The following is a 26,445-nucleotide window of genomic DNA, read 5'->3' on the forward strand; positions in this document are numbered from 1 at the left end:
ACCCCAGCACCTGGAGGGGTTAAGTGACATAGGCATGTGCAGCCTCCGGGGTTGGGGGTCGGCCAGGAACTTATGAAGGCCTTGCAAGTTTCAGGATGTGGAAAGCGGACACCCAATCCCCCCACTCCCACCTCCAGCAGACTGAGGGCGTCAGGCTGCATGGCGATTCTCGAGAAATAGGAGAGCATCAGAACCGAGGCCTGGGGATGGTGGAAAAGAAAAAAAATGGGTGCGGAGGGCGGGGGATGGAGAGATGCTGGAGCCTCGCGCTGGATTTGGGATCTGACCGCATTTTCAGAGGGGAGGGGACCTCTGGGGGAGCCGAAATCCTGATTGTGGAGGGGTGCCAAAGAGAGATGTTTGGAAGGGTGTTTTTTTGGGGGGGGGCCGATTGGAGGTGGTTGGTAGCGCCTGGCGCCGCAGCTCGTTTTTATGAATGTGGGTGACTTTATGAATGAAGTGGGTTTCTTTCGTTGGCTCGCCGCTCCCTGCGGCTTTTTTTTCTTTCCCTTTTTGTGAATGAAGCATTGAGCTTTCTTCCTAGGACGCTGGGGTGAGGGGCCTGCGTCGGAGGCTGGGCGAGCTTTGGGAGTGGGGGCGGGGGCGCATCTGAAGGAGTTTTCTTGAATGGAGAAGGCTGGGAATTGGGTGGAAGTGTGTCTTGTTTTGTGAATGGGGCCCAGTGAGAGGGATCCAGTTACAGCCTTTACCTGATGTGGCGGCCGCGGCTCTCTCTCATTCATAAAACCGGGCCCGCTGCGCGCCGCGGGGGAGGGGCCTCGATCGCGCCGCTGCGCTGTGTTAAAGTTTTTCCTGGGGGCCCCGGGAAGGGGGGGGGGCACAAAGGAAGTGGTTTAAACTCCTGGATGAACTCGAGCCTTCCCTTCAGGCTTTAAAAAAAATTACACTTTGAACACGATTTTTCTAGCCCTTGAACTTTGAGAGCTGCGTTAAAGATCCTTGATCCCTCTTTTGGGTTCGCCCCTTTCTTTCATTTAATTTTTTTAAAGGTATTTTTGCTTTTCATGGTGAAGTATTTTTGCAACGTATTTCATCATGAGACTCTGAAAATATCTCCCCCTCCGATCTCCTACCCGTTGTCCCCTTCTCCCGATAGACATTTACAGAATTTCTAAGGCCACGATTTATTTTATCTGACAGATTTTTGAAGGCTGCAGAGAACTCATTTTCTTGCCCCTCAGCTCACTGCTGATGCGCCTCAGATTTTGTTTACCGTTTGGTGACATGGGAAAGAAGCTTTATTCTGAACGTTTTAGCGCTGTTTGGAAGGCACGCAGGCAGGCTAGCCGAAGTGTTTTTCTAGGAAGTTATGAAGTGTGCAGTTTTGTCCCTCTCCCTCTTTCTCTTTGACTTGGAAAATATCTTATTACTTGGACCAAAGTGCTGAGAGGAGGCTGGCCGTGAAGGGTTTCCTCGTATCCTGCTAACTTACAAAAATTGGATATGTTTCACACAGTGTGAAAAACAAATTGGATGGAATTGCCCACTGAGAAAAAGTTCCCTATCTAAAATTTGTATACAAGTTAAAGAAAAGATTTATCCTGAAGTGTTTCACATTGCTTAGAGCTGGGATGAGTGAAATGAATGTTTCCCCCATTTTGTTGACTTAACTGCGTTTTTGTTTGAAGAATAAAACAGTGTTCGGGAAAATGGCACTTTCCTAAAATTGTTAGTTTATACCTCTCAAATTAGAAAAAGTTCCTCCTCTCCATTCTGACCCCCAACCTCCCTTCCTAGCCCCAACACTTGACAGTGCTGAAACAAGTTTAATTTTATTTTTTGGTCATATTTGAGAAAAAATGATTTCATTATAATAAACTCATTTTTCTTTCCATGGATCTTTTGCTTTTAATGCTTTTTAAAGATCTGTGGTAGAGATGCATTTAAAATATGTACAGTGGAATTCAGTTAACTTTATGCGTTACTTTTCATAGCTACTTTATTCTTTAAGAAGTTGGAGATATCACAGACATCTCTGTAAGTTGCCACGGAGTCGGTGACATTTACAGACACTCCAGCTGTTTGGACAGAAGGTTTAAGTTTTAATAAAAAGCTGTGTGTGAAGTTAGGTATACCACTGATCGTTGTATTCCTGGAACTATTTTTAGTGTTTTACCACTGACCTACAAAATACTTTTAGAAACAGTATGTATGTCAGATTCTTAATTGCAAATAATTTGGAATGCTTAAACCCAGTTTTTCTCCTTCCTGTCACTGTACTGTCAAAAATTAAATTATGTCTAAAAAAAAAACCCTAACACTACAAACGCCCTGGGGAATATTCTTATGGAGAGAATCTTGAAATCGCCCTTTTTAATGAAAATAAGGTCTTTTTTTTTTTTTGGTAGGGGACAGGTAGTACCTATAATTTTAATGATTAAATAAAAAGAGAGAGAAAAAGATTAAAAGACTGACTAGGTGAATGGATTTGGCACTAAGTACACCATGAATCTTTGATGCCCTTAATCAAGCCCAGCGTTAGTCTGTAAAGCTTACACCTTGAAGTGGGCTTTAATTACTTCAGAGAAAGGTAGTGATTTTGTACAGGCCCTAAAAGGACAAGCAATATAAAATTACTTCATTTCTCTTTCTTCCCCCCTCTCGGTTAAAATCTCCCAAATTCGTATTACAGGAGGACCCCTTTCCCCCCAGAAATTACTCAATGCTGAGACCTTCCAAACTGACATTAGAGACATTGGAAGCACCATGGATGGTTTTTATGATCAACAAGTCCCTTTTATGGTCCCAGGGGTAAGTTTATGTGGCTTTTGGTTTGTTTTGTCTTCCCTCTTCGAACATGAGTCTTCTCCTTATTGGTTTATGGCACAACCCCCTTTGGACCCCTTTATTACACTTGAGTCTTCACTGTCTGTTGGCCTCTTTCAGAAATCTCGGTCAGAGGAGAGTAGAGGGCGGCCTGTGATTGACAGAAAGAGGAAGTTTTTGGACACAGATCTGGCTCATGATTCTGAAGGTAGTGAAGCTTTCCCCTCTGTTGTGGCTTGTTCACATGGCTCCCTGCAAAAGCTGCATGCAGCCAGCTCTTCCCTCTTCTCCCTAGCAGAAGAATTCTCCTCATTCTGGTGTCTTCTGTTTTAAATTCCAGAGTTGTTTCAGGATCTCAGTCAACTTCAAGAGGCTTGGTTAGCTGAAGGCAAGTTTCTTGGCTGTCCTATTTTCCACATAAAACATTTTACTGTGCTTTTTAATAAAACTTAAAGGTCTAAAATAAAAATCTCTTTTCCAGCACAAGTTCCTGATGACGAACAGTTTGTCCCAGATTTTCAGTCTGATAACTGTAAGTACCTTTCTGGTGGTGGCACATGTGTTCTAAAATTTTTTGGTCTTGGATCATCCAAGTCTAGAATACTCTTTCCAGTTGTAGCCAGCATATTTGGACAGTGGAATGTGTTTGGTTTCTTTTAATAATTCAAAGTTAATCCCCCTCCGAATTTGTTTCATTCCTTATGGAAATTATTTCTAAAGTGCTTTTACTGTATTGCAGGTGAGATTTACTGAACATGATTTTATCTTAAAATGTCTTTTTGCCTAAGAATTTTGCAAGGCTTCAAGATCCAAATGATTAATTAATTGAAATATATAAGTTGTTGGACCAAGCATCCATAAATCAGTCATCCTTTTACAGTGGTTTTTTGGGGTTTGTTTTATAAATTAAATCCTTGATGCAAATCATGAGCCTGACTTTTTTTTTCTTTTAAAGGTGCAGAAAATAGTTAATGGAAGATTCCAGTTAATTGTTGCTTCACCAAACATGTCAATTTTGTTTCTAGTTCAAAGTTGACAAAAGGTGGTCACAGAGTGACCTGATTTACACTTATTTTTCATGTAGTTGTCAGGACTTTATCATTCAGAGAAGAGTAAAAACTTTCTTAAAATGGTCTTTAAGTGCTCATATCACTGAGATAACAAATGCAGTGGGAGCTCAAAAGGCGGCTCTTGGTGCTGGCACAGGCACAGTTCGCATTACACTGGTCTTTTGGGGCTGTCCTCAACAGGTCTGGGAGATTTTATGGTCCAGGAAGCGCTATCAAGGACAAAGCTGGCTGATGAAATTTGAGCAGCACAGGGCAGCTCTAGAGAGCATTAGTTACTGGCGAATGAGCAGGTTTAAGAGAGGCCTGGAGAAAAATGCTGCCTCTCTTGAGAGTTGCATCATAGAGAAATTTGTGTCTTAGTCATAGTTTATAATAGCAAGCACCTGAGCCAGGCAAGGATTCGATTTCTCATTTTGCACCAACACATTCTTCCCAGCTTTGTTTTATCTCGTGTGTGTGTGTGTGTGTGTGTGTAAAATGCCACGGGGAGAGAGCATATCTTTTGGTGAAAGTAAAAGTTGGGTGTTCTAAATCAATAAATGAAAGACCAGAGGTACCAGCTAATCTTTAATGATAGGCCTCGTATTCAAGGTACAGTGCTGGGAAACTTTGAAAGGGAACAAACTGTAACCCACAGATGCATGGTTACCTTAGCTTTGTCACAGCTTGCTGTGAATGCTTTCGATAGGAGAGTAAATGCCTGTTAATTATTGCCCTCTGATTGCTTTCAAGTGATTGCGAAGCTTGCCACTAAAAGACTAAATAAAGATAACCTAAATTGTGTGTGTGTGTGTGTGTGTGTGTGTGTTTGTGTTTGCAAGATAAAAGACAGGATTTGTAATCCTACTTTGTTCCGTGCTGACAATTTGGCCCAGCCTTTCCGGTTCTTGCTCAGAGCAGCATAAACTGCAGTCTGGGAGGTGGCTTTCTTGGCAGAGGTAATGCTTTTATGACACTTGTTTCTCTGTAACCCAAAAGAGTTAAAAGGAAGGTGAGATGACTGCATTCAGGTTGATTTCATGTGCTGAATCAAAGGTATGTTCTTTAGAGAAAGATGTTAGCAAACAGGATTTATATTTGGAGAGATATTTATCTGCAGGAAGAAGCTAAAGTGAAGGAATCAATAAATGTGTTTTGGCTCCTTAGAAATAATTCCTGCTCAGCAAATAGAATGTGCTAACTTCTTTAATTAAAGTGCCATACCTAAAATGGAGCTGCTTTGGGAGATGTTTCTGCTTACCAAGTGTGATGTGTTTCTTACTTTGTTTGCTTTTTGCTTTAACTTCTTAAGGTTGAGCTTTTCTGTCTTTTAAGGATAAAGCAGATGGTTGAGTAGCCTCAAAAAGTCTCTTAATAATTCTTTCCCCCTCTCTGACTCTTATTTCTGGAGGTGGAGCTTCAAGAAGGATAGATTCAAATAGAGGTTAGGCAGGAACACAAATGTGGGGAGGTGTATCCTTGAGCCATTTATCCTTGCTGTTACATGTGTAACTGCTTTGACTGCAGTTGAGACAGGCAGTGTGGACTCATGGGAGCTGGCAGAGCCCAGGGCTGGGCAGACTCTCTGTGAGTGCATCTCACAACCTCCTGCTGAGGATCAGCTTCCACTCCAGTCACCTTCTGGAAGAGCCCATGATTGTTCCAGGGGAGGGGGAGAAGCTCATTTAAATTTAATGAAATCTTATGAACTGGTTTGAATCACCCGATCAATGAACTATAAACCAAACTCACACTTGCTAGGTAAAGCAAACCTCTTCCTTAGGGTAGCAGAAACGTTTGTGTCTTCAAATATTCTTCTGTGGCCTGCCACAAGTAGTAGTCGACCTTTCCTGTTGCTGGTGATTTAATTTTCCATCTTGTATGTGTGAGAGTTTTTGTGTGTGTGAGAGAGAGAAAAAGAAATACCAAGTAATGTGGGCAACGTTTTATTTTAGAACGTCAGGTTTGAAGATTATGGCTTACCTTTTTTTGATAAACACTGTAAGCTCAACTTCTAAAGAGATTATATTTTGTAAATTTTCTAGATTTGGGTTCCTATCCATAGGCATCCATCTATAAGTGTGATTTAAAGAAATGAAACCACTGTTCTTATAAGTCTTATAGAAATGCCCAGCCTACTTCTGGTTGTATAGATTTCCCCTTACATCACAAATTCAGACATTAGTAAAGTATCCCCCACCTGGAAACTCCTAAAGGTCACATTCAAGGGAATAGAAGGTTTAACCTATAGACATAGGGGTTCTGCCAATGCTGTCCATCGTCCCTTGATCCTGATGAATAATCCTGAAGATCCCAGATTGTTTGAGCTAGAGGTCCCTTGTAGAGATGGTCTTGCCTAACCCTTTCATTTTACTAAAGGGTCTCGCCTAACCCTTTCATTTTACTTATGACAAGGTCCGGATAGCTGGGGAGACTGACTAGTGATTGGGGGCAAGTGGGAGGGGTTAAGTGAAATGAGGGGGGAAAATGTATAAAATCATATCCTTGAAGAAGCTCTCACAAAGCTGCAGAGCCAGGGAGCACTGTCACGCTCAGGGCTGCTCAGGGCTCTCCCTCATTATTCCAGATACCTGGAGCTGGCCCTCAAGAAGGCCTGGGAGAGTGCTGGCTGCCCAATCTAACCCACAGTTCGCTTCATTCTACAATCCCAAGAAACCAATTCAATATCTTGGTGCTTTGAGTTTTTTCATGTAGGATTTGGAAGAAAGAGAAGTTATAAAACGGAAAAATTACGAAACAGACATGTTTTCTAGAAGACATTAGTGTGTATACAGATAAAACTACGAATATATATCCTGTATATTATAAATGTGTGTGTAGCTACATGTGCCTTAACACACAGAACTACCAAACCACAGAATCTGGGTCAGCAGATAGATGTGTACTACACATTTTTACTACACATTTTCACAGAATTAGCTGCAAATCAAAACCATGGATAAGAATGGAACTCAAAGTGCTTAGATTTGGGGCAGGGGTGGGCACCTTAGGGTAATTACTAGATTTTAGCATATATAAATGGGTTTTTTTAAATGCAGATTTCAGTTCTGATTTTTAAAAATCTCACTCATTTGTTTGAATTGAGACTGTTTTATCTGTCGGCATTTTGAATAACTAAAATATTTTATGCTGGGGAGAAGGTGTGGTAAAATCTTATTTTAAAAGATGGTCTCTGTACCAAATATAATTTGAAGAATTGTTTTAAAATCTGAATGACCTTATTTTACCCTGGAAGTGTTCTTTTTAGATCTGTGCTTCAAAAAGAATGGACCGACTGGAGGAAGTAAGGGTAATTTCCTAAGGACTGTCTAATTAACTGATAAAAATCGACATTTCATAAATACATTGCAATAGATGACTGGGGAAATAGGATTAACTGTTATGGCAGCCCTTGAGCCTAAAATACATTGATCTTAATCCTGTTTCTATATGATATTCATCTGGTTTTTTTGTTTGTTTGTTTACTGCATAGGCGGTTGATATGGTAGAGGGAGTGCTTTCCTTTGGGAGAGGGCACATGATTTTGGCCCAAGACATGATGTAGCAAAACTGTACATTTACTTGCTCTGTGTCCTTGGGCCATTTCTATATGAAAGGAGCATCCTAAAGTCTTTTTGTTATAGAAGGTAAGAGAGAAAACAGTAGGCACTTTAAAAATAAGAGGCTTGAGGGAATCAAGACTATCATTTTATCCTTATCCAGAGCCGGTAGCTCTGAAGGTAGGGAGAAGAAACAAGCGTGCTAAAGCAAGAGGATGAAAACTGGAGGTTATTTGACTCCAAGTTTTACAAACTTTTCAAAGCCTTTGTTAGCTATCCCACTCACCACCTTACCACTGAGAAGGGACTAAATGATTTGAAATCCTTCCTGTTTTGATAGCCTCCAAGATCCCTAAGATGCTGGACTCCTAAGGACCCAAGACCTAGTGTTCCCATTTATCAAACAGAGCCATATGTTTACACGAAATCTCTTTTCATCTGACTTTAATTCAGTTAGGCTTATTAAAAACAATAGATTTTTTTTCTCTTCCTCTTCTATGTCTCTCTGCTCTCAGTCCTCTAATAAAACCCAGTATCCTTTCCAATCATTTGTGTTTGGCGCAGAAGACTTGGAATGGGGAATTACATCTGCGTCTGCCGGGTACTGGGCAGATCACTTTTGTAGATTCCAGAGGTAACAAAATCCTGGCATCAATCAAGAAATTACAGTCTAGCCCTTGTTTTTCAGCATTCTTCGGCTTTATAAGATGAAGACATGGGTAGACTGGTAAAGCTGAGGATTTGTACTATCTACCATTTCAACCATCGAGTAGTATCATTGTTTTAATTTCAATCCTAGAAAAAAATATGACCTGGTGGGGTAGGTGGGGTGTGTAATTCTCTACCCAGAGACTCTTCCCTCCACGTGTTTCTGCAGTTTTCATGGTGGTAAAGCACATCCGGGCCCAGAGGCTGACAGCCCCCTCTAGCTGCCCTTGAGGCAGCTTGGGCCCCATCTGTGCCCTGGCACACAGTGCTTCTCCGCTTGGAATCCAGGGAGCTCAGAGTCTTGTCATGTTGCAGCTCCCAGCTCTTGGACAAGTGCCAGGCATGTTGATGCCAGTACCGGATTAGGTTTCTTTTTTAAAAATTCATTTTGTGAACTCATCAAGCTCATTTAACAGAGGCTTTGGTCGTCAGTTTCTATCATTGTCCCATCCCTCTAAGAGGCTCAGCTTAAAATAAAGGAGAGACAAGACACTAAGCCCCGAGTGTCAGTGGGTGGATGCCCGCACAGGGGTGTGTGTGTGTGTGTGTGTGTAATCACAAGGTAAGCACACCTTTGGGCTTGGCAGGTAAATGACAGATGTTAGCAACTCAGATGTTAGAGCCCCCTCATGAAGGAGGCTCCCCTGCCTAACAGAAAGAAACATCTAGAGGAAAGTTGCAGCCAAGGGTGAAGATTCCAGGGAGCAGGATAAGGTCTAACTGTTAAAAGGCCAGGAGTTTTGAGCCTGATCTGCAGAGCACTCCAGGCATTGAATGGAGAGCCTGTAGTTACAAAGATGCAGAGAAGTGCTTCCGGTCACTATCTGAGTTCACTGGCTGTGGGAATGGGGGCAGGGGGCAGGCAGTGAGAAGAGGTCCACATAAGACATTTGAAAATAGTCCAGTATGTTTCGAAAAAGAAGGAAAACCCATGTGCTAAAATTTATCTTTCCTAAAGTAGTATATTCTTCCTTGAAATAAAGTCTAGTTGTCACACTGGCTTCATAAGATCTCCCTTAGGGTGATATTGAAGGCCTGAGAAGAATAGAAACCCAACCAATTTTTAGCCTTGTACTTTGCGTTGTCCTTGGAGTAGATTTCACTCCCACCCCCGCCCCCAGATCTCCTGCCCTTCTCTTTTGATGTCTCCTGAGCATGCCCGGTGGGTATTATAAACTTTTCAGGCCGGATGCAAAGCCAGGAAAAGGAACTGTGAAACTGTTCATAATAGGTAGCTCGACCCCTCCCCCTCTGCAGCCAGAATCTAGTAGTGGGTGTCTCCAGAGACCCATTCCCTTGGGGAGGAAGCCAGGTGGCTCCCGATACAGCTATTGGCAATGAATGGAAAAGCAAGGAGTCTGGAAAGGCTGGCTTCCATAGGGAGCTGTCCTCTAATGCAAACCAGTTCGTCCCTGAGGGCAGGAGAAATACCGCTGAAGTCAGTTTCTCTCAGCTGGTAGCTACAGTCAGAGTCTGAAGTGGGCCGCACAAGACAGATTTCTTTTGCCAGAGGGCACTTGCCGACCTCACTTGGAGCTGACTTGCACACCCTTGCGGATTTCAGCCAGCGTCTTGGCCATCTGAATCTTAGGGAGTGCAGAGCACGCCTGCAGGGTCTGAATTTCTTACATAAACACAGCGCGCTGGGCGAGCAGGCGTCCCTGCGGCGACAGCTGGTCTCTGCCCCGTCGGCCCCAGCGAGCTGAGCGGCTGAGTCCCCCCCACCCCCACCCCGGCCTGAATGGAGCATTCCAAATTGGTTGTGAATGGAGGGCCGGGCTCCCTTGCAGACTTTTTCAATGAATAACCAGACCCCATTGTGCAGGCTGTGGAAAAACAACCAACTCAAACAACACTGGGACTGTTAGAAATATGCTGGTGATTGGCAGTTTGGAGAACCTCCAAAATTAGTTTCCTTTGGCTTCCCTGTTGCTCCCTGTTCTCCAAGCCTGGGCTTAATGGGGTTTGAGTTTTCTTTTAAGTGCTGACTTTAACCCTCCAACTGCCAGGCTGGGGGGCCTGGGCTTAGGCAAAGGGCTGCTACTGACCCATGGGCCCGCCCCCCCCCCTTGCTTTGTCTCCCATTTTAGATTGTAGCTGTCTAAAGGGAGTGATAATAGGAGAGGGTGGTTTAGCTTCCCTGGAGAGAGAGGTGTTGAGACTTGATCTGAGGATATTACCCTTTTATCTCTTGGTTCCCGTGGGGCTGTGGCTTTATCTCCCCACTGAAGAGTCCTGCCAGCTCTTCTACTCCAGTCTTTACTCCAGGCCTGAAGAATGGGTGTTTTTCTGCTATAGCACTTTTACTTAACATTTTAACATGGGAGGGGCCTAGCTGTAATTTCTCGACTCCTTGGCCTTCTCTATCCCGTTTAATTTCCCACTGTGGTCAGATACCTGTCATTTTAAAATGACCCTTCCCAGACTGGTCCTCAGCTCTGGGGGAGCCTCACTATGGCAGCAACCCTCCCATGGGGTACTCATCAAATGCCTTTTCTCCTCAACATCCCAGGAAGAACCAGAAAGAACCCAGCCTCTGAGGAGCCCCAACACCAGAGTGGCCTCCTCACCCCCAAACTAGGCCAGGTTCTAGGGGTACACTTGCCTCAGTATCGCCCACCCTAATCATCTTCCAGCCTCTTGGCTAACAGCTCACAGACATACCCCCCCCTCCTTCCCCACCTCAAAGGGCTGTGTGGGCTAGACCAGGGCCGTATGATAAGCATAAAAAGGACAATCCGTTAAAAAAACAAAATAGTAATGATCCGGTGCCATTTCCTCAGGGTTTTAAATTAAGAGTTCTTCTTAGTCCCTGCTCGTCATCCTCACCACCTAACAAGGCTGTTTGCATTTGTGCTTTTGCTGTAAGGATTTTTTTTTTTCCTGTAATGTTTCCTTTGCTGTAAATTGGTCTTGCAAGAGTGTCTTCCCTTCCCTATTAAAAAATAACAGGCCTGGGCAGATTGTCCTTTTGTGAGAGAGTTTGAAACCTCTCAGGAGGTAACCCTAGATATGGGTTGTGTAAGAGGATGCTGGTACTCGTGCTTCTCCAGAGGGGCTGAGGAGGACTTGGCTTACATAAACACTTCTCAGCTGAGTGCCTGGAAATGCTTTGTAATTGCCTGAAAGGGCACTTAACGAGGGTCTTTTATACTTTTCCCATAGAAAAGGTAGAATAGAAGAGGGGGGATGTCTCTTCTACTTGGCTGCGCACAGTAAAGATCAGATCCTGGAAGTCCTACCCCAAGTTTCCTAATCTGAATTTTAATAGAGAATAATTCAGTAGGGATAATGTCACTGTGCTGAGGGTACCTCAGCAGAGTCAGAACATTTCTGCTTCTCCTCAGCTTTGTTCTCTTTCCTTTCCTTCCCCACCAGCCTGGGATCTTATTTCTTGGGGAATAAAGAGAAAACAGCAGCGTAGGGCTTTAATGTATTCTGTATTTTGACATATTAAACAAGGTCCCTGCTTTCCAATTTCCATTCCTGTCGAAACAAGAAGCAAACAGTTTCTCTTAGGCTCTAAGTGTGTCCAAAAGCAGAGAACCCCTGTCATGTGTTTCTTCACGTCTGCCTGAGCAGTAGCATGGTGCTCTGTGCGCAGCCGACACTTGGGGAGTGTGTTTTGCACACCACGGCTCTCTGTTCTGTTCCCTCCCCGCCCTGTTGCTCAGCAGGCCCCAACGCCAGCCTCCAGCCTGTAGGGAAGTAAGTTTGTAATGTGAGTTCTGAAAGCCCCTGGGATGACCTTAGTGATAGATAGAAAAATACTAGCTAGGGCTATTTCTCATTTTCTGATTCCTCTCTCAAACACATACACTAGCCAGGTCTACCCAGGCTGCATCTAGACTTTGTGTGGCTAATGCTGTTCTCCAGTAAAACTGTATGTGTGAGGGGACAAGTCACAGTTTAGGTACCCTTGACACACTTGGTGCGTTTCTGCTCTTAGGAACGTTGGGGTTATCAATAGAAGGGAATGGTTCTCTCCTACAAGAAGCCTATTTCTCTAGGGTTTGAGTTTTCTCCCGTCAGACTTTTAAGATGAACTTTAAACTTGAAGGTAAAATTTTCCACCGTGATTAAATCCCACTTCAAATATTCTTGATGCTTTAATGCCAGTTTAGATGAAAATCAAATAAACTGGGAATAAATTATAGAAGGGGTGTAAGGTTTGGTCTTGCATTTTTTTCCATTCAGGAGGAATGCGCCGTTTCCCCCTTTCCTGATGGTGTGTTCCGCTGTGAGCAGCCCTTCGTGGTAGAATTTGCTGTGGCTGACGGAAAGCCCACAGTGGGGGGAGCCAGCCTTTCACCTCTAACCGAACCCGAGTTGGGAGAACAGGGCCCTATTTAGGCCTCTCTCTCAATGGTAAAAGTTAAGCAAATAAGTTGTCTATCATATTAGTTTCTCTGTGGCCTAGAGTTTTGGGATGTGACACTGATGCAATTAGAAATATTCATTCTGTATAAAATATTTTCATGGCAGAGCCCCATATTATAATACACAGGCCCTACCTCAGTCAGAGTTGGGCCAGATCTTTTCTAAGCTCCTTTTTCTCCCTTTCATTTCTAACTCTTATATTCAAGGCCTCTGGGTTTCCATTTTTGGAATTCTAAAATAACAATCCTAAATTGTTAGGATGAATGAGTCCCTGAAAGAAAATGAACTGCACAAATCCAAGCTGTTTCAAGAATAATACTAAAGTGTGGAGAGAGTGTGAACTTGAAGTAAATCTGAAACTAGTTCATCTGGGTCAAAAAAAAAAACCCCCAAAACCTCTCTACTACCATTGGCATTAAATTATCTTCCTTATTTGAGAAACCAGGTTTCTATTTAGAAATGACTGTTTGAAAGATGCAGTTTCAATGAGAGGCAGCTGTTCCGTGATAGGCCCTCTTTCTGACCTGCAGTTCCCCTCTGAGTCAGGACATTCCTGATTTAGTACATTCAGCCAAGGTGGGTTCCTCTTACTAACATGACCACTTCTTTTGGGAGGAGAAAGAAAGCATTAATACAAAGAATCTTTTTCCTTCTATTTTAGCCAGACTTAGAATAGAGGCCCTTAAAAAAAATCGCCTGTCATTATTGTTAGTACCGGTAGAGGTGAAGAAAGGCTAAGGCCAATGTCCTATAAATTCCATTTAGCAACTGTTCTTCCTAGTTGATGACCAAGGACATGACCAGCCAACCTCTTTACCCTGGCAAACTTGCCACTGGGCCATAGGTCCCCCTTGAGGACTCTTTGGCCCCTAAGCCCTCCCTGTGTATAGGCCCATCACCCTGACCTCTTCCCAGCACCTGCCCAGCCTTTCCAGCCCCTTGTTGCAGAAGAGGCAAATAGATGGCCTTGAGGACCACTTCTCTTCCTAGCCAAAGCTATCCTCGCTCTGTCTGCGCTTTAGGACCTGGTCATCACCCTTGTCTCGGGTCACGTTTTCTCCTCTCTGGAGGCAGGGTAAAGAGGTAGGGGAAGCCTGGAGCACCCCCTGGAGGCTAGAGTGCCGCCCACATTTTGAGTGGTCAGCCTGGGTGGTACTGTTCTACCTTTTGGCTTGCAAGTGTACATTATACAGTGACCTGCCAAACTGATTTCCATGGGCAAAATTTAGTTTTTCATCTTCTGCCCAATAGTATTTCAGCTGGTGATTTGATTTTGAGATACCGTGTCCTGGTTGTGCCACCAGTGGCTGCCATTGCTGGAAGAGGCAGTGGAAGAGGGGGCAGGGGAGGGAGGAAACTTTTTGTGGGATGATACCATGGAGCTGGGCCTAGCAGAAGCAAACCTCCAAATCACCCACCTCCCCTCCCCATTCTATGAAGTTACTAGATAATATAAACATTCTAGTTCATATAAGGCCCCAGCAGTGTAAGAATGCCCCCAATAAAGCCCTTTCCTATAAAGTATAACCCCCTTGTCCAGTCAGTCCCTCTTTTCCACAGAGAAATTTAAATCCCTTTTTTAAGTGTAAAACCACCATTTTCATCTCTTCCTGCTTTTACCCTAGCCAGAAGGGCTTTGTTTGGGCGTCTAAAGAAAGCTACAACCTCGGGCCCCCTTAAGCTGGAGCTTTGGCTTCTTCGGAGCTGGATTTCTCCATTGTTGAATCTATCTGGTGTCATATATTCCACATTCCAGGGAGCAGTAAGAGCATAAAATACCATAACACCAGGCCCATCCAAACAAAATTTAGCAACATTTCACTTTCCAGAGCCAGTGTGAACACTGCAGCTTCTTGTCATCGAAGCACCAATCTCACATACAGCCAGCCTTTCCCCCCTGAGAAAGCAGCATTCTACAAGCCCAATACTTGATCTGGGGCACAACCTAGACCCATGTTGCTCTTGTCAGCTCGAGTCCATAACAGAGATTTAGGGTCATCCTAGGTAAACAAAATGGAAGAGAGGCCTACAGAGCATGGCCTCATGGTTTTAACTTGTTCATGGTATCAATTCTGTTGTCTAATTTACAACCCAGGTGGGAGACATTCTATCAATAACTCTAATTCCTGTCTCCTGGGAGAAATTCCACTGCCTTTGCAGGTGACCTCTCAGAAGTTTCAGATACCACTCTCTACTAATGCTATTTATACCTTTTCAAAGTTGGGCCAGTTTTTTTTTAAGCTCCTTTTCCTCCCTTTAATTTCTAAACTCTTGTATTCAAGACCTCTTGGTTTCCATTTTCAGAATTCTGAAGTGATCTTCTCATGTCCCTGCTAACAGTTTGTCTGCCACTCCATTTGTGCATTGAGAGGGGTCTCTCTGGAAACAGTCTCCATACCACCTTTTAAAAATTTTTTTATTTTATATTGGAGCATAGTTGATTAACAGTGCTGTATCAGTTTAAGGTATACAGCAGAGTGATTCAGTTGTACATATACATGCATCTATTCTTTTTCAAATTCTTTTCCCATTTAGGCTGTTACAGAGTATTGAGCAGAGTTCCCTGTGCTATATAGTAGGTCCTTATTGGATATCCATTTTAAATATAGCAGTGTGTACATGTCAATCCCAATCATCTTTCAAGTAAGTGCCTATCATTTTTTATAGGAACTCGCCAAAAAATATTCCTGGGCTTGCATCCCCCAAAGTTTCCAGCTGTAGAATTCCAAATACTTGATATAACCTCATTTACTCTTATGAGTAAGAAAGGTGTTTTCTTCCCTCGCCTCTTTTCCTACTGTAGCAAGACCTGGCTCTAGTTTTGTAGGTTATTATTTCACTCTGGTATTACCCAGCCATCTTCATGCAGGGTCATCAAGATTTGAATCTCGCTCTTGGGCTGGTCCTGTTCCAATACCAATGTAATTATAACCCTATTTGTTGGATCTGACGGTCTTTTCCCATAGTCCATGTCATGATAAGTTCAAAGGCTTTTTTCTTGAGCTGATTATGTTACCCCAAGTTTCTAGCTGTAAATCATGAAAAACAGAGTGGGTTTTTTTGTCCACACACCAATTCCTGAAGCCTCTCTTCTGCTGACTGTAGGTTTTTCCCACTGCTTGGGAGAAATCTGATTCCTGGAGCCAGGTGTTCCAGGAACTAGTTTTATCAGTTCCTAATTTGGCTCCTACCTTATTTATTGTACGGAAGATGATACTGGCCATCCATATAGAGAAGACTTCTTTAATTGTTAATTGATGAATTCTGCTACTTCCTGGTTGATCTTACGTCCTGGGGCCCTGAAATATATCACCAGGGTGATAGTCAGTCCTTTGGTCCTTACTGAGAAACAGGACAAGTAAGGAAAGAATAAGCTGGAAAAATCAACATATCCCCCCACCACCATGATTAGTCTCCAATCTAAAACCCTGAATACTATCCCTGTTACTCATCACCATAAACCTTGTAGTTCTATTTGATTTCTTAGACTATGTGAATTTATTAGTGTGATGAAAACAGAAGTTACTTTAAATAAATAAAATCTGGAATACTGCCACTGTGACAATTGTGAAGAGATCTTTCCCTATACCTACCGATACCAGATTCTATCCCAGAACAGAAGCCTTGCTTTCTCCACGTAGGACTTTGCCCAGGACAAATGCAGCTATTCTTGCCATTTGAGATTCAGAATGAACCTGCCCTGAAATCTCAGCCCCTGTATGTGGTATGCTCACCCAGATGTTGGCTGTACCAGATGTTTATCATATTTCCCATGAGTTATGTGGAAAGCCTGTTTCCGTACCAGAGTCCTGCTGCCATTCTTGATTCCCAAAATGTAAATGCACAGGGGATTCTCCGGACCAACAGGCTTGAACACAATTTAGGTCTCCAGCTCCACACTCCTTTCTGATCTCTTAGCCTAATAAGCTAGGTTGGACCAGTTGTAGCTCCCAGAAACTCTTGTGCCTTTTTCCTCAAGGCTCAGGGCACCAAAAGTCCAGGCAACCCATTTCAAGCTTCCTCTCCTGGCCCTGGCCCTGCTCAGGCTTTATGGGCAGAAGGAGCCAAACCAGCTGCTTGGAGGGAAGAATGAAGGAGAACCTCGAGGAAGAGAACTTTAATTCCTTTTAATTCTGCCAGCCTTCACAGCTTGATGATGGCTGCATTGTGCCCTTCTGAGGACTCGGGATGAAATCTAATGAGTTGTTCATCTGTTCCGGTAGTGTTCTAAATCTGTTGTGCATATACATTCACAAGGAGTGGACATTCTCCATTTTTTTTTTTCCAAAAATGCTTTGTGATCTTGAGTTGAGCTTATGTTTTAGTTCTTGTTATATGTGTATTAATATGTATATGGAACTACTGACCAATTTTACTTTTGTTAATATTTTGTACTTGTGTAATTGCTGTCTTTTTACCCAGGCCATAGTAGAGGTGGCACTGGGCAGTAGTCATGGTGATAGCAGTGGCAGTTTTCATTTTGCCCTCTCTTGGGTGTTCCCTTCTCCTTTCTAAGTGGGCCAGGGCCAAAAACGTATTTGAGAATCACTGGCTTAGATGTTAAGAGTATGACGACATTTGTCCTTGTGTAATTTTAGATTCCCAGGGCTGTATTATCCAAACATGGTAAAGGTACGGTATAAACAGGGCAGTCTCCTTCCAGTTTAGTAATAGGCTAGGGGTGACTTCCGTCGTGTGTAAATGCATGGTTTTGAAGTTCTTAGCACGTCTACTGACCTGTTAGTCAACCATAAGATAATTTTTTTCTCCAAATATCTTGGAGGAGATGAGATATAATAGCTGTTTTATCGATTTATTTTTAAAACATATTGCTACATTTACTTCATTTCTCTGTGTATAGATATTTTTTTTTCCAAGTTATTGGAAAGTAAGTTGCAGGCATTATGACATTTCACCCCCAGATACTTTAGCGTGCATCTCCGAAGGACATTCTTCTACATAGTCAAGAAAATTAACTTTTATTCAGTATTCCCCAGCTGTCTTTTATAACTGATATTGACATTGTTATTGATATAGGATTTGATTAAGAATCATACATTATGTTTATTGTTATGCCTCTTTTATCTTCAATCTATAACAATCTGCATACCTTGCCGCCTCCCCCCAATAACACTGACCTTTTTTAAGAAATGAAATTGAGTTATTTGTAATGAGGTGGATGGACCTAGAGTCTGTTATACAGAGTGAAGTAAGTCAGAAAGAGAAAAACAAATATCGTATGCTAACGCATATATATGGAATCTAAAAAAAAAAACAAAAAACGGTACTGGGCTTCCCTGGTGGCGCAGTGGTTGAGAGTCCGCCTGCCGATGCAGGGGACATGGGTTCGTGCCCCGGTCCGGGAAGAGCCCACATGCCACGGAGCGGCTAGGCCCGTGAGCCATGGCCACTGAGCCTGCGCGTCCGAAGCCTATGCTCTGCAATGGGAGAGGCCACAACAGTGAGAGGTCCGCGTACCGCAAAAAAAAAAAACAAAAACGGTACTGATGAACCTAGTTGCAGGGCAGGAATAAAGAGGTAGCCATAGAAAATGGACTTGAGGACATGGGGTGGGAGGGTGAAGCTGGGGCGAAGTGAGAGTAGCATCGACATATATACACTACCGAATGTAAAATAGTTGGCTGGTGGGAAGCAGCCGCATAGCACAGGGAGGTCTGCTCCGTGCTTTGCGATGACCTAGAGGCGGGTAGGATAGGGAGGATGGGAGGGAGGCTCAAGAGGAAGGGGATATGGGGACGTGTATGCCTATGCCTGATTCGCTTTGTTGTGCAACAGAAACTAACACAGTACTGTGAAGCAATTATACTCCAATACAGATTAAAAAAATAAAAACTGACTTTTTTTGAAGGGTCCTGGCCAGTTGTTTTGTAGTTGTTGACTTTTTTAGGGTACATTTTTAAAGGATATGTAGAAATGCAAACAACATACAGAAATGCTGACCTTAGGCCTGGAAATTCCCTGTGTTTTGGGTTTTCTCACCTCTCATGTCCATGTTATAATGTTGACCTCTAAACACTGGTAGAAGAACAGAGTGAGTCAGATGGAGAGAGACTGTGCATGTTTACTTAGTTACATGCGTGTTTAGTTCCTGGAGAGAACTAAACATGCATATAACTAAGTAAATGAATCCCTCAAAAGGAGAGGGCTTTTGAGGGATTCATTACAATTTTTTAGCAAAGCTTACTAAATAGTTGATTTTACTATTTATGGATGATTTTTTGCTGTATTCAATTTTTGAATTTATGTTTACAAAGGTTAGCTGTATCAGATATTAAAGAAAATGGCACAGTCCCCCATATCTCCACCAATTCTGCTTTTAGCACTTGTGCCCCTTAACTAAATTTGATAACATTTCAAATTTTTATTTTTGGAAACTGTCTCCAGGCAGAATCAATGTTAACCATCCATTCAAACGGGTTTGAGCATGTCTCTTATTTGGTTTAGAAATCTAAAAGGCATCTCCTTTTCCAGATACTTTTTTTATGTTCCAGAACCTGTCCACTTATCTCATCTCCCTTAAACCTCTTTGGTTCCCAGAACAGGGTATTATCTCCTGTCCTTGTCATTTGCTATAGCAATTGCAAAGAATATTGAGATTAGGAATATATTTTATGCTTGAAATGAATTTCTAATCTACTCAGGCCTAAAATAAAGACATATTTCTGACCCCTTCTAGTAGTATGGTAGAACTTAAAGTAAGCCTCAGCCTGCCTACCCCTTTTTTCTTACTCACTAGCTATCTATGCTTTGTCTCAGAATTTGTCCAAAACAGGCCAGCACTAAGGAAAGGTAGCAGTATGTTGGAAAGTAAGCCTTTTGGTTTTGTTGTGCACAGAACTCAAGGGACACTGCACCTGGTGACTTAAAGCCCTCTGGTCTTTGCCACCTGGGTACCCTGACAAGTTAAGAGTCATCAGGGGAGAAGAGGCCACACCTGCTCCTTCCAGACGGCTTTTGCATTTCTGGTTTGCCAGTGTCATTTTTAAGTTCATATGTCCCTCTGCCCTCTTTCCTTGAGTTCTACTGACAGCCACAGTCAAAGAGCAGTACAGGCAGGTGTCTCGGGCTTCCCCCCACCATCATTCTTTTTTTTTTTTTTTTGCGGTACGCGGGCCTCTCACTGCCGTGGCCTCTCCCGTTGCGGAGCACAGGCTCCAGACGCGCAGGCTCAGTGGCCATGGCTCACAGGCCCAGCCACTCCGCGGCATGTGGGCTCTTCCCGGACCGGGGCACGAACCCGTGTCCCCTGCATCGGCAGGCGGACTCTCAACCACTGCACCACCAGGGAAACCCCACCACCATCATTCTTGAACTAAACAGTATGTATTCCATACTATGGAGGGAAATGAAGCAGGATGGTAGTGGCCTAAGACAGGAACAGTGACCCAAAGCTGGTGGCACAGGGAGTAGTAAGCTTAGGAATGGACCTTCCCTTTAGGATTATGGCTCTGGAATCCTGAGAAGTCTCTCAGCCATGACTGTGTACATCCACACCACATTTGTTCACGAGTGCTGTGAGCGGCTCTGGAGACACGGGCTGGCCACCTGGGACATAGCCTCATGGACATGCCATTTGGAGGCAGGTGTTGGTGTTCTGGTCAACATTCCATGTATGGTAAGAAGATCGTCCCTGTCAATCGTGACCAAATAAGGTCCTATCCTGAGGTCATGCCTGCACAGCTGATTTGGGAAAGATGAGTCTGTTCCAGATGCAAGTAATGAAACTGAAGAAGGTGGAGAGGAAAACCCCAAAACAAAACCAGAACGGCGGCACCCAACAGAAAGCAGGCAGAGCCTGTGTGTGATGCAGGAGAAGTAGGATGGTCTTAGTCTCTCTCCCGCGCAGACCGCAGTATAACTGACTGGCAATTTCTTTAACACTCAGTGACTACATAAACGCTGTATGTATTCACAACAAAGGCTGTGGCGAATTGAAATTTTGATGATCACGAAACACCAAAGGAAAGGCTTATTATTAGACAAGGTGGTTTTTGTCTTTCTGAAAAAAATTCCTTTTGACTCAAACTGTCGTGCATCATAACATTCAACAAAAGTGTTTTCCTTTGTTTTGATCCTCTGTGCTGTAATAGTGAAGTTCACTGCCAGCACTGGCATGGGGTAGCTGCCTTGGACAGAATCCACAGGCCTGTACTTGTGGGCAGGAAACAGATTTTGTCAGCAGAGGGAATTATTATTTCTCTTGAATGGACTAGTTTGTCTATTTTTTTTTTCTATTTTGAAACAGTTGGGTTATATCTTTGAAAGACTGCTTCTACACCATCACAGAAGGAAGATTTTCTAAAGTTTGAGAAATCTTAGTATTAACTCAGTGATGCTATTTGACCAGGACAGGGCTGTGTTTTTTTTTTAAATAGGAACAATTGAAATAACACATAGCAATCATAAGAGTACAGCTTGATAAATTTTCATACTGTATAAGCCTTTAGATCAAGACCTAGAACTTATCAAAATACAAGGAGACTCCATGTGCTCCCTGAACAGGCACCACCCCCAGACTCAGGAGTAACCTCCATCCTGACTTTAAACACTGTAGAGTAATTTTGTTTCCTTCTGAATGTTGTTGTAAATGGGCTCATGTAGTGTCTGGCTTTTTTTGTTGTGTCTGGCTTTTATTTATGAGCCCGTGTTGTTAAGTGTGATTGTAATTTCTTCATTCTTACTTCTGTGTAGTATTGAAATTTTGTTTGAGATTACATTGAGCCTATACATAAATTTGGGAAGAACTGATATCTTTACAGTATCAACCTTCCACCCTATGAACATAATATATTCTTCATTTATTGAGAGTTCTTTGATTTTCCTCAGGGTTTTATAGTTTTCAGTTTAGATATCTTGCATGTCTTTTATTAGGTGTGTTCCTAGGTATTTGATGTTATCTGTTGCTATTGTAAATGTATTTTTTGAATGTCACATTGTTTTAGTTACTGTGTATATAAATCGTTCTTTTTATGTATTGGTCTTATAGCCAATGATCTTGGTAAATTAGCTTATTGATTATTATACTTTGTGGATTCTTTAACATTTTCTGTGTACCCAACCAGGCCATCTGTGAATAATGAGAGTTATATTTTTCTTTCTAATCTTTTTGCCTTTTATTCATTTTTCTTAACTTACTGCACTGGCTGGGATCAGGCTTGATTTTTGATCACTGTGTCAGATAGAAAAATATTCCAAGGAGTTCCCTAGTAAGAAAAGCAACTGTGAAGTTAAGTTGGTTGATCTGTGAACATCATATCTAAATTTTAGATGGTATTATGATGGTCTACAAAGCAGCACATTGTACTTTGTAATGCATGCCCACAGATATGGACTTAGATCTTGTCAGCCAGCCACCTTGTCTTTCCTACCCTTGACAAGCAGAGACTCTCATATATTTGTGCATGGATCCTTAACAAAGTTCTTATAGTCAAATAGGGGTCCAGACAGCTCACTCAAAGTGTTCTTGCCTCAGAGGTAGCATTAAGAGGGAATGTCAAGAAGCAGTTTCAGGAGGGGTGGGGCATTTGGGGTGCGAGATGGTATCCATGGCAACAGTGTGGCATCTGGCTGATCAGTGACTGGCTGTAGAAGATGCCAGGCCTTCCAAAGTGCCTGCAGCTATCTGAATGAGAAGATTTTGATCAGCAGGATATAGAAGGGAGAATGAGATCTTCTAGATGAAATACTAGGTTGGGAGGCAAGGACTGTAAGAAGTAGAGGCCACTGGAGTCAAGAGATGTTAGTTGCCAGTAGGAGTGAGGCAGGGATCCTGGGTATTTTGGTGGCCTAGAGATGGGGAAGGTGTAAGCCCTTGAGTGGATTCAGATGTATCAGGTGTGCCTCCAGCTGGCGAGTGCAGAGTAAACATGAGGACACAGACCCTGATAATTGGCAAATAGTATTCCTTCATCATCTTCTCTGGTGTTGTCTTCTTTCTCGACCTCTTTCTGTATTTCTTTTAATCCCTTTTTGATGTAATCTTTTTCTCTCAGATTCCCTCTGGGAAGCAATGTGATGGAATGACTAACAACTGCTTGGGACAGTATCCTGATCACTTATAGCTATGAGACTGTGGCGGATTACTTACCTTTTGATTCTTGATCTTCTCATCTCTAAAATGGAGACAGTGAAAGTAGCTTTCTCACTGGGTTGGGAAGATTGAATAAAATAATGTATATAAACAAACTGGTCAAAGCCAATGATAAGGGATCTGTCTGGCTGCCTCTCTCTTGGTCTACCTGGTTCTTTTCCAGAGGTGTTCTTATCCATTGTTCCTTTGTTCTAGAGCACTTTCTCTCAACCAGATGTAATGTGGTATTTTTGTTGTTTTCATTGAAAACAAAGTCTATGTCCTCTATTTTTGATGTACAAAGTGGGTGAGTGCAGTATCTCCCATTGCTGTCAATGTGGTAGATCACTGAAATGACAGTGGGGGGCTCTTGCCTCCTTTCCCCTCCAATATCAGAAGCTCCAAGACCTTGAGCAATTCCTTTAACTCCTCTGGGCCTCAGGGTCCTTATCTATAAATGTAAGGGCATGAATTAAGTGGATCGTGAGGCCCCAGTCCAACTCTAATTACACCTGTGGGAAGATGCTGAAAGTCAGACCTCTCACTAAATTATGCATGCCCTGAAGAAAGGACTGCCATGTCTGTTTTGTTTACTGTCGTATCCCCAACACCTTCAGGATGCCTGACCCATGGAAGATGTTCAACGAATGAATGATTGGATGAATGAATGAAAGAAATTTTTACAACAAGGAAGGCGGCCCACGTTTGCCAGGAATTGTTCTCAGGGCACTGTTGGCTTTATGGGCCCATGTTCTATAACTGAGCTTAAACTCAAATTTTCTAACTGTAGAAAATGTTTATCAACTCAAATAGTCAAGTAGCATCTCTTTTCAAACTTCCTAAGGAGTTCATGCTCCTCTTTGTTTTTGTTTTTGTGTGTCGTTTTTTGCGGTATGCGGGCCTCTCACTGTTGTGGCCTCTCCCGTTGCGGAGCACAGACTCCGGACGCGCAGGCTCAGCGGCCATGGCTCATGGGCCCAGCCGCTCCGCAGCATGTGGGATCTTCCCGGATCGGGGCACGAACCCGTGTCCCCTGCATCGGCAGGTGGACTCTGAACCACTGCGCCACCAGGGAAGCTCTATGCTCCTCTTTTAATTGCAATTCATTGCCGTGCTTTATAGTCCTCAGTCTCTGTCATCGTTTAGTAAGTTGCCCATGCGAAGGTAAATACTCTGTTTTTGAAAGCACAGTGTATAATTACACAACATCATAGCACCATCTGCAAGGTGCTGTGCCATTTTCTTTATTTCTGAAGGCAGCATCACATATCTCATTTTACAAAGAGGGAACAGGCTGAAAGCAAGGAGCATTCCTTGGACTTCTAAGTTCCTGCTTAAAATACACGACTAGCTCTGACTAGTGCATACCACTGTCAGGCACCTTCATACATCCTCTGGCCCAGCAGTCCCTTTGGAGACCAAGCCTTCGTCGTAACCCCTCACAGGGCCCCTACTGGCTTTCCTGTCAGTGATCTGTGAAACTTCTAATTCTCGCTCCTGCTCTGTACCACTCTCCTCTCCCTCCTTCGAATGGTTGATTCCTGAGGGAAAGAATATTTATGACTAACATCGTGTCTAGCCTTGAAGGGTAAATGTGGTCCCTGCCTTCAGGGTTAAGAACTAATTGGAAATATAACCCATTCAATCACTTATTATCGTAGTTGATTCAGGCTGCTATAGTACCACAGACTGGGGAGCTAACAAACAACAGAAATTTATTTCTCACTGTTCTGGAGGCTGGAAGTTTGAGATCATGATGCCAGCATGGTTGGGTGAGGGCTCGCCTCCAGGTCACAGACTTGTGTCCTCAGATAGCTGTGCCCTTGTGACCTAATCACCTCCCCAAAGCCCCTCCCCCTAATATCACATAGGGCATTAGGATTTCAGCATATGAATCTTGGGGGTCACAAACATTCGGACCGTAGCATTCATCAGCTATTTCTTGAGCTCCTCCTTTGGTTAGAGAACATAAGATTCCAGGTATAGGACAGTTTGGTGTGGTGGAAGATACCATACAATCAAAAGCCAAAACGGTGTAGTACACACTAAGATACTGTGTAGATTTGAGGGAATCAGGACATCCAGTTAGCCAAAAGCTTAGATTCTCTTTCCAAATGGGTAAATACTGTTCCTGAAGACATTATGAAAGTTTGCTTTCTGGGAAGCTTTGGTTTACCCTCTGGTGTTAGTCCTGTCAGCAGAGCTGGTAACTTTTATAACAATATTGTGAAAATGTCAAAACATTTCTAAAACCTGAAGTGAGAAAATTGAATCATGCCATAACTTGTTTACTCTCCAAACTTTGGTAAAACAGTGATTATAAATGATTTTCTTTAGATAAAGTCAGAAAAGTACTTTCCAGGACATGTAACTTCTGTTTACGCTGGGGCATCATCACCTTCCCTCATTACCTTGCCAAAACTTTTATGGCAGAAGACTGGTAAGAGGAGAAGCAATGACACAGGGGCAGTGCTGTGAACCACCAGAGCATCCACTGCTTTGGAGAAATGGTTTTCTGTGTCAAGTCGTCGATTCTCCCTTCTCGTTTACTAACAACATTCTAACAACAACAAGCTTAGCCATTTTCTGTGTCTGAATGTCTGAAAACATTTGATAGCAATTGAGGGTTGGCTGCCATGATGTCACCATCAAAAAATCACAAGAGAGACTCTAATGACTTCTAAATATAATCTGCCAGTTCTGAACTTACTTTGCATGTTCGGGAAAAGCAGTTGGCATTATGTAGGAAAGGAATAATGAAAACCTGCCCTTGCCAGTCAGTCCCTGGCAGGACTTTGCTTTATAAACTTGTCATCTGTGATCTAGTCCTCAGTCTCATTTGTTCACTTCTGAGTCCAGAATTCAGGGGTTGGAGGAGGCACCTGAGAAACCAGTTGGTGGGAAGATTGTTCAGTCTTACCAGACAGGAAAGGGATGATCCTTTAGCTAATTCTCCCTAATAGAATCACTAAGAAAACCAATCTCCTGGAAGATGGCTTAGAAGTAAAGATTGAATGGAACGGAAAACTTTAGTGGGTCACCAGAGCACTAAGCTCTGTTAGCTATTTAATGAGAATTTGGATCCAGTGGAGAACAGCTGGCAGGAAAGCTTAACTCGTTCCCCTCCCTCTCCTTCCCAGATGCTGGACAGATAGTAGCAATGCTAGCCCGTAGCTAGAAGACAACCCTTACGATGCAGCATCTTTAGAGTTTGCCCTTCTACTTTGGGTAAAACGCCCTGTCTAAAATGAGTTAGCTCCTAGATACAGCAGAAAAGACAAAACTGGTTGGGTTTTGCCACTGCATGTAGGTCACCTTGGTTTGAAAAACTCTTACTCCTCTGCCCTCTCAGAATCACGTATGGAATGTGCAGTCGACTTCTAAACATAAAGCAACAGCTCTGTATGCTATCAATTTACGAAAAGTAATTGGCACCATCTGTGAAAGGATTGGTTATGAGAGCCTGCCCTTCGTGGCCGGGTACTAGGAGACGCATGGAGCTGACACGAGCACAGAGGTTTCCAGGCGTCCTCCTGGAGAAGTATGCAGTTAACCTCTCCTCGGTTGTGGTTTGGTCCATCGTTGTATTCCTTTGCTTTTAAAAATTTTGAAATGCCCCTAAAGTTGCATATTTCTTACTCAGAGCTAATATTTAGTTGCTTGAGGAAGGACTTTGAAAAATCATGTGTTTTTTTGAAAGTCGTATATTTAATTTGTATATATGCCTCTGTATTTTGCCACAGGAATTTTAAGCCTTTGATAAGCTAACGTGTAATGTCTACCAGCATCTTTTTGGTGGTGTTTTGTCCTTTTCAGAAACAAAATTGTTCTTATCTGCAATCCTTGTTGTTCTATCACACCTGCATTTTTC

General features: G+C 43.0%; 1 protein-coding gene across 1 annotated transcript in view; it reads left to right on the top strand.

Moving 5' to 3' along the window:
* Nucleotides 1-26,445, top strand: part of ETV5 (ETS variant transcription factor 5) — a 56,379-nt gene that overhangs the window by 792 nt on the left and 29,142 nt on the right. Inside the window, exons 2-5 of the mRNA XM_022570269.2 lie at nt 2,654-2,772; nt 2,908-2,995; nt 3,128-3,175; nt 3,269-3,319. Of these exons, the coding sequence (XP_022425977.1) occupies nt 2,728-2,772; nt 2,908-2,995; nt 3,128-3,175; nt 3,269-3,319 (232 nt within the window). The 5' untranslated portion in view covers nt 2,654-2,727. The remainder of the gene's footprint in view (nt 1-2,653; nt 2,773-2,907; nt 2,996-3,127; nt 3,176-3,268; nt 3,320-26,445) is intronic.

This window comes from Delphinapterus leucas, chromosome 4 (genome assembly GCF_059928025.1).
Source record: "Delphinapterus leucas isolate spDelLeu-1000000601 "Yukka" chromosome 4, BTC_Dleu_Yukka2, whole genome shotgun sequence".
In the NCBI taxonomy this organism is placed as follows: Eukaryota; Metazoa; Chordata; class Mammalia; order Artiodactyla; family Monodontidae; genus Delphinapterus; species Delphinapterus leucas.